Source organism: Monodon monoceros, unplaced genomic scaffold, assembly GCF_005190385.1.
Source record: "Monodon monoceros isolate NGI ecotype Baffin Bay Population unplaced genomic scaffold, NGI_Narwhal_1 Super_Scaffold_6, whole genome shotgun sequence".
Classification (NCBI taxonomy): Eukaryota; Metazoa; Chordata; class Mammalia; order Artiodactyla; family Monodontidae; genus Monodon; species Monodon monoceros.
In genome coordinates, this window is record NW_021703783.1 from 31,471,401 (window position 1) to 31,480,030 (window position 8,630).

Genomic DNA, 8,630 nt, shown 5'->3' on the forward strand with positions numbered 1-8,630 from the left:
ACCTATCTGCACTAACGTGGAATGTCCACATGTAAAGTGAAAAAAGCAAGTCTGAGCCGGTCTGGTGTGCTGCCATTTTTAAAAGATACATGAATGTAAATATGGTTTGAACATCTGAAGGATACACTAGAAATGGATAACAGTGGTTACTTTTAGGGAGGGGAACTGAGGGGTTGGAGAGTGGAAAGGAGATTCTTCACTGTTTTTGTTGTTGTTTTTTAACCACGTGTATGCATTATTTTTTCGCTGCTATGTTTTTAAAATGAACCAGACAAGGGAAATGGTGATATGGTTATTGAGGAAAGAGCTCTCCCCTCACTGGTGTGTTTCTGAAGGGCCTCTGTCTAGCCCAGATACCAAACCTTGCCCTATCCAGGGGTGGGTATAGTGGATGCTGTCGAGCACTGGTTTTCCTATTGGATTCAGGTCTGCCCTCCCAAGGCCTAACAGCTTTTCCCCATACCAGTAAATACGGACAGCTTTGGTTCTGTGCCTCAACTTCTATTTTGTGCCGACTGGTAGGGCAAGTGGACACGCAGGAGTCAAATGTTGGTCTGTTAATGGTAGGAGAACGGCAAGGTAAATCAAAGGAGCAAAATGGATCCAGTGGTCTGGATATGTTTGCAGAGATCTGTGTTCAGAAAGGTAGTTTGTTATTTATTAAGCATTTATTAAATACCTTCCTAAAGTTCTGAGATACCACTGGGACATTGAGTTAGGACTGAAACATATGTGCAAGAATGGCCCATATCAAAATATTAGCTCATCAGTTCAAATCCAACGTAATTCTCCCTTGAAATAGAACCACATATTAACTTGAAGTAACCAGTAACACAGCATCCTCTAAAGATTTTAAAAGAAAAACATAACCAGAAGGCCCGTTTTTCAAAACTGCTGCTAAAGGCCAACAAATTAGCTGGAAAGGAGGGATGAAAAGGAATGAATCTACAAAGTACTCTGCCACAGAAAGCAGATCCTTGTAGTTTTTTTTGGTCTCTTTCCATGAGATAATCACTACCTTGCTGAAAATGGGAAAGGCAACCCCTGCCCATCCCAAAGAGGAAAAAAAGTATTCACCCAAACAGCTTCTACTTGTTTTTACCATATATTCCAGGTGTACGTGTATGTGTAGGGGTTTTTTTTGTTTGTTTTTACATTTATACAGTTTACATTGCTTGACCCATAAATAACACTTGTAAGATTAATAGGGCCATAGTTTTAAAGAGTATTTACATAGCCCCACCATGCATACAGAGCCTTTTTAATATTGAAAAAAAAAAAAAAGGGAACTTTCCATCACTAGGCAATATAAATTTGACCATCTAAACTTATAAACCCTGACTAAAATACAAGCAATCATTTCATCCATAAATGCTGTTTCTGGTTCCCTAACAAATCCAGCCCTGCAGTGTAACAAACATCTTACATTTCAGGGGTATAAAAATATCAGCTTTAAAATCTGAACTGTACAGTATATACATTAATATTTGCACCGTTAAATTAGGAATACACTTAAGTCTATGAAATACTACATTATAAATAGCAATGTTCTTTTCGATCTCTAGCTGGAGCTAATACAATATAATGTTTACCTGGCTAATGAGAGTTGGAAGGGGACGACGTGGCCTCGCATGATGGGACGCACAGTGTTGGCTGGGTCACATGACTACGTGCATGCCACACAACAGGACAGACTGTCAGGACCTGGGCCAACCTGGCGCAGATGAAGGACAAACACTAGTGCTTTACAAAGGTGGCTCAAGTTCTCCATTGTCTAAAATCAACACCCCCATCCAGTCACCTCTCAACAGGTTCTTGAGGATCTCTTGAGGGTTGGAGATCAAAGCAGCTGTATCAAACTGTGATGCACCCAACAGGCACGAGAGGTCACGTCCACCTGGCACCATCCAAGGAGGGTAAATGGAGAAATCACACCTTCCAAAGGTTAATCTGACACTGTAAACAGCAGTCGGGGTCTCATTTACATGGGCAAAGCACTTGAATCTATTTTAGCAACTTTCCTATGGAAGAAAAAAGATTCGATGTAAGATGGTTAATGGCTAAGCTTACCATCTCCACAGCTACTCGGTTAAGAAATGATACAGTTTTTGCCCTTGTGTCCCTTTTTCTTCTTGGATTTAGTTGTCCTCTGGCCAAACTGAGGAGTGGGGAGTGCAGAAGTTGGACTAGAAAGGTCATCTGTATAGTATGCATATCTCTGCGGCCGGGGCTGAGGAATTGGTTGTCCAAGAAAGTATCCTTCTTCTTCTGAGTCGGAGGAGGAAGAGGTGGTGGAGGAGCACCAAGAGCCGTCGTCTTCCCCATGGAGCCCCAGGAATCGAGGCCCCCCCGGGCTCCGCAGGGTGTAGCTGGAAGCGGCACGGGCGTACTGCCCGTAGAGCTCAGCGTTCTGCACGTAGGCCTGGATCTCCCGCGCGCTCTTACTCTGGATAAACTTCTCATAGTTATCAGGGCCATAAAGCCGCAGCCCGTCCTTGGGAGAGTATTTTCTTTCTGTAACAAGGTTCAAAGCATTGTCCGAGCGGGACTTCCTACTTCTTCTGCGGCGATGGTGATGAGACCGGGGTCCCCTTTCTTCAAAATGGTACACCCGTCTCCGAGTTCTCTCACTCATCGGTGGCTGCCGGATTTCGATGTTCTCATAGCTTCCGTTGTCAATGACATCATCCGAAAACTTGACCTGCTGTGGCCTGGACTGAGACTTGGACCTTCGGAGCACTGGCAGGTGGACTGGTTTCTCCTCAGGCAGGATTTTTTCTGGACACAACTCTGAACTGAGACTCTTCAAGGACTCTGTGCTCCTGTGCAGCATGGAAGAGTTCAAAGTCCCCATATTGCTCATTTTCTCACAATCTTCTGCCTCTATTTCCTCGAAGTTTTGCAGAGAATATAACGATGGCCTTGGCTTGCTTTCTCCATCCACCGAAGCCCCTAAAAGAAAAGCCAAGACAAGATGTGATTCTCAGTAATCCTGATACTCTGACAGTTCTTACCAACAAGCTTCTGAAAGGAAGCATTTCAAAGTGAAGTCTCTCAAACCTCAGTATCTGATTAACAATCACTAGGCAAAACCAACATACTATAATATACACTTAATTGACAAGAGGTATGAATTTTGTTATTGAAACAAAGGGCCCAGCATCTCCTACGAGCCCAGCCGTTTTGGAGCCAAACGTGAGTTACAGCCCATGGGATGAGCACCAACTTGAAAAGCTCTTCGTAAGAGTCCTGTCGTTAGCTTATTGACACGACACATAGAAGCTTCTGTCTCTCAACCCACTAAAGTCAGACTGCTTCATCTGAACGTCTCTCAAAGCAGTCCTTCCCTTTGCTCTCACACGACTAACATTATGGTCCTCTTCCTATAGCCAGACTAGTCTTATACCTGGTTGCGCAGCCCAAGGGCCACGTCCAGCCCACAGCCTATTTGTGGATAGAATTTCACTGGGACACAGCTACACCTAGTTGCTCCCATGCTATCTATGGTTTCTTCCACAATGACAGAGTTAAGTAGTTGCAACAAAGACTGTAAGGCCCCAAAAGTACTCTCCAGCCCTTTACGGAAGAAGTCTGCCAAACCCCTGACCTAGACCTTCATCCAGTCTTCTGTCCCTTCAACCCATAAACTAATAATGCCACTTCCCTATTAATCTCATTTTAAAACTTTTCTCAAAACCAATATTGCACTCCTTGTTATAACAGGGCTCAGGCAAGTTAAGAGAAATGGATATAACCCAGATAGCTGCAAGGAACAACAGGAAGTGGTGTGAACTATTGTCAAATGGAGGCTATACAGCTTCCTACTTTCTAAAGAAAGCCTGTTTTTCAGCCCATCATTGTCAAGAAACGTCAGCACCAGCACGACGTATACCAAATGTTGTCTATTTTTGATATTAAATGTTAAAACACCTGTCATAGGGCCTAGCAAACAGGAGGTGCTTAATATTTAGTCTTACCCACCATTCCTCAGGTCCCCTTTATTGTAGGCCTTAACATTGACAAGCCTGACCAAAGCCAGGAGGGTAGCTGTCTTATCCTTCCTTGCCCGGTACCTGGCACAGGGTCCCTCCTGGCGGCGGGCAGCTGCTCAAGCCTTTCCTGCCTATGTTACAATGTAACATAACCTTTATGAAAGGACTGAATGTCATTCCTTGGACTATAAAACTAGCCAAGTGACAGCAGTATTTCTGTATCCAAAAACTTACTGCAAATGTAAGATTCAGGAGGGCTGGGTTCCAGGTTCAATCTTGTCTTTAAACACCTATGTAAAGTTGGCATTTAGCCTCTCGGCACCGCTTGCGGTATCTTAGTTCCCCGACCAGGGATTGAACCCTGGCAGTGAAAGCACCAAGTCCTAACCACTGGACCACCGGGGAATTCCCTAGCCTCTTGGAAATTCAAGTTTCGTCATTTGTAAAATGCAGTAATATCCACTCTATCAGGTCATTTTAAGGACGAAACATAGATAACTGACATGAATGTGTTTTGAAAACATTAAAGTGAAATTATTTTATAATCTGGGTAAAAAAAACTTAGCTCTTTTTGAGCTGTCGCCACAGGGCAATTTAGGAAAATACAAAAAATGTTCTGTGCTTATAGAGTACACATGTTGATTTTAATATCTTGAAATTCATAGCATGATCCAAAGAGTCCAATATCTTTCTTCAGATACAGATGCAGACTCCATGATCCCAATAAATTCATTTCTCCTCTTCAAAGCAGGGATAATAAGACCTATCCCCAAAGACTATTGAAAATATATTTTATATGTATGCACACATGTATACACGTGTTTGTTTTGCTACAGGGTTTTTGGCATTTAACTGAAACTCCTTCCTCTCCTTGGTCTACAGTTGTAAATAACATAGCCCCGGCTGGTGCTGACCTGTAATTTGTGGAATGAACTTTTTAGTGGCTCCTTTTTCAAATACCCCATAATCCCTAGATTATGTACCTGTGATATTAGACAAAGCCAAAGAATCCATAGAATCCCGAACACTCTGCTCTGGTTTCAAGTCTGACAAACACTCCAGGGAATCTTCATACCACTGTGTTTGATCACGATTATACCCCGAAGCCCCATGGTCCAGATCCAATTCCTGGAGCCTTCGACTGCTCGCAGGGCCCGGGTGGCTGCCATAAGCAGAATCGCCCAGTCCATCTTGTGACTGTGCCCAATACATATCAGATTGGTATTTTTTACTTGCAAGGCTCTGGTTATTTTGCTTTAACTCGGTCTTATTTTTAACCATGTTATCAGATATCCAGTGCTCACTGGCTCGAATGTCCATCTCATTGGGCTGCTGCTGAAAGAGGCTTTTATCACCAAACTTGAGGAGCAGCTGCGTCATATAATCTTCATGCTCAGCCCATTCTTCAGGGTCTTCTGGGGTTTCGTGCTCTACTCTGCCTTTCCAAAATTCTTCATTGACGAAACTTGCTCCTTGCCTGGAAAGACTCAGATCATCCAGTTTCCGAGAAAGGGTGTCGTCGGCATTGCCTGAAAGGCCAGGGAACTTGTAGTTCAGAGCAGGGGACAAGAGGAGAGACTGTCGACACTGATCTGCTGACCGGCTGCTTTTGCCCATCCGGACACTTCTTCTGGAGTCTCTTGATCGAGCCGACTGGAACGCAGAGTCTGAAGAATCCGAGGCATGGACGTCTTCACCGAGGCTGCATGTCTTTGAGCAATAAATCTGACCTTGTTTGGGAAGGAAGGGGCATCCCAACAGAGAGGTTTTGCACTGGGCGCAGGAAAAGCAGGCCTCTGTAGCGTGCCAGTGCCGCCCGTCGTAGGTCATCTGCGCATGGTCCACACCTGTTTCAAAAAAGGATCCAGTAACAGGTCATAGTTCCATCTTGAAACAAAGGCAGAAGAAACAGAAAAGACAGACTGTGGGCATGAGGGAACGCTTGGGGGTGATGGGACTGTTCCAGATCTTGATAAGGCTGTGAGTTACACAGGGGCAATTAATTCTCATTATTTGCAGATTCCATATTTACAAACTTGCCTACGTGCTAAATATTTTGTAGTTCAAAAATCAATACTCAAAAAAAAAAATCAATACTCACAGAGCTTTCAAGGTCATTTGTGGACATGTGCAAGGTGGCAAAAAAATTTGAGTCAAGTGATGCGTGTGTGTGTGTGTGTGTCCCAGCTGGGGTCAAAGGGCACTACTGCACTCACACCTGCGGCCGATTTAGGGGCACTTTTTCGCATTTTTTGTGCTTTCTGTTGGTGGTTTTGCTGTTTAAAATGGCCCAAGCATAGAGCTGAAGTGCTGTCTAGTGTTCCTAAGCGCAAGGAGGCTGTGATGTGCCTTGGAGAAGCAATCCATGTGTTGGATAAGCTTTGTTCAGGCAGAAGTTACAGTGCTGTTGGCTGTGAGTTCAATGTTAATGAATCAACAACGTATATTAAATAAGGTATCTTTAAACCTAAACATACACAAAACAAGATTATATATTGGTTGGTTGATGACAATGTTGCGACCAGAGGCTCACAGGAACCTAACCCACTGTATCCCTAGGACCAGTGGCTCAGTATGGGGTAATTCAGTGTTCACGGCAACTCTACAGAACACAACTAGCAGAAGTAATGAGAATCCAGTATACACCCATTTATCAGAACTCATCAAACTGAAACATTTAAAACCTATACATTTCACGGTATGTAAACTATCCCTCAATTAAAAGGAAAGAAAGAAAAAAGAGTGTGGGTAATCAGAGACAGACTGATGGATAAGTGACAGAGCCAACAGGCTGGGCCATGGACGCACCAATATGCTCGCCGCAGGTCTCACAGTACTCGGCGTACAGGGACTCGAAGCAGCCGCAGCAGAACGGGCGGCCGTCCTTCATGATGTACCTCTGTCCCCCCAGGACCGTCTCGCACTCAAGGCAGCAGAAGTGTTTCATGTGCCAATGGCGACCCTCTGCTTCTGTGCACTCATCAGCAAAAATTATCTTCAGAGGAATATGAGGCCATAGGATGAAAAACAACCATTGTGAACGATTTTAAAGGTCAAGTAACTGCACGTTTGCTGGGCAACTGACAGGCACTGGATCTTAAAGCTGCTTAGACAGTGTACTTTGTTTCTTACAGCCTTAAGCTTAACTGACTAACTTGATTTAGCTATAAAACAAGAACAGAAAGTGAAAACGCTGAAAAAGAGAAACTAAGTGCATGCTTATGCTTTAAAAAACAAAACAGAATTCTACACTGGATATAATTCATTTGGTCCTATTTTTGCTCCGCAATCACACTTTGTTGGCATAATCTGGCAAAGAATACATTAACATTGAAATAATTTAGTGGTCTGCGTATCTTTTAATAAAGAAAACTCATTAAAGTGGCTGTGGAGCCAACACAGTTAGCGCTCTCTGAAGGCTGGATTATGTGAACACCACCTGTGTAGATAACACTTCGTTTGACGGTGCCGTCTCCAGATTAAGGACTTTTAATCTTTTTACATTTTTGGTTTCAAAAAATTTTCAAATAGCACATCATTGAAAAAACTTAAACATATAAAAGTAAAAACTGAAAGTTTACTGTCACTGATTGAAGTAGACTAGGGAGATAATAATGAATAAATGCAATGAGGTTCTCTGGATGGGGTCTTGGAATAAAAAAGAGACATCAGTAGAAAAACTGAGGAAATCTAAATAAAATCTATGGTTTAGTTAATGGTATTACACTAGTGTTAACTTCTTAGTTTTGATGCATATACCATGGTTATGCGAGACGTTTTAACAATAGGGGAAGCTGGGAGAAGGGTACACAGGGACTCTCTGTATCTTTGCAACTCTTCTATAAATCTAAAATTACTTAAAAATGAAGAGCTTAAGGAAAAAAATTTCATTTCACACCACCAGCCCTCCCCTGAGTTAACATGCTCACCACTGTTAACTTAGTGTATGTCTTTACATACCATTTCTGAGTGTTTGCAAATATGTATACAATCTTGTTCTTCCCCCTTTAACAGAAGTAAGATCAACTGCTGCATACTCTTCCTGCAACTTGCTTTTTTCTCACAGTCCATCAAGGACATGCTACTTATCAATACACAAAGACACCTGCTGCTTTCTCTTTATTAGCTGCATATTATTCCATTGTACCAACGTGAAGGGTTATCTTAAAAACGTACACACAGAGCTCAAGCAGGAGAGATCTGTATTTTGCTTAGGTGTGAACAGTGGAACATTGGCTTACTAGAAGCTTATTTTTTTCCAGTGTTAAGGGATGAACTTTTTTACCTCGTCACATGCTGAACACCGGGGTTTGAGCAGCTCAGCATGGTGCCGGCCACAGTGAATTTTTCCATCCTGATAAAAATAGATGAGGTCGACCAGCAGCTCGTTGCACGTGCAGCAGACAAAACAGGATGGGTGCCAGCATACTCCAGGGCCCGCTCGAGAGGCAAACACTGCAATTTCACCTCCATTTATTTTCAACCCACACTAAAAACAAAAGGATTTAGATCTTAAATGACCCCTTTTTAATGACTGGATTCTCAGCCTTTTCCACTTTATGCTAAATCCCAAGTTTGTCAGCGAAACTTTAATTTTTGTCCCCTCCTGCTATTTTTTTTTTTTTTTTTTTTTTTTTT

At 42.8% G+C, this 8,630-nt stretch overlaps 1 protein-coding gene across 2 annotated transcripts in view; it reads right to left on the reverse strand.

The window, feature by feature from the left end:
• Positions 1-653: 653 nt before the first annotated feature.
• The window catches only part of PRICKLE1 (prickle planar cell polarity protein 1), a 12,626-nt gene continuing 4,649 nt past the window's right edge, over positions 654-8,630 (reverse strand). For both annotated transcript variants that reach the window (XM_029205659.1, XM_029205658.1), the window contains 4 exons: positions 8,278-8,481; positions 6,801-6,987; positions 4,976-5,839; positions 654-2,952 (listed from right to left, as the gene is read on the reverse strand). In XM_029205659.1, coding sequence (XP_029061492.1) covers positions 2,090-2,952; positions 4,976-5,839; positions 6,801-6,987; positions 8,278-8,481 — 2,118 coding nt within the window. In that variant the 3' untranslated portion in view covers positions 654-2,089. The remainder of the gene's footprint in view (positions 2,953-4,975; positions 5,840-6,800; positions 6,988-8,277; positions 8,482-8,630) is intronic.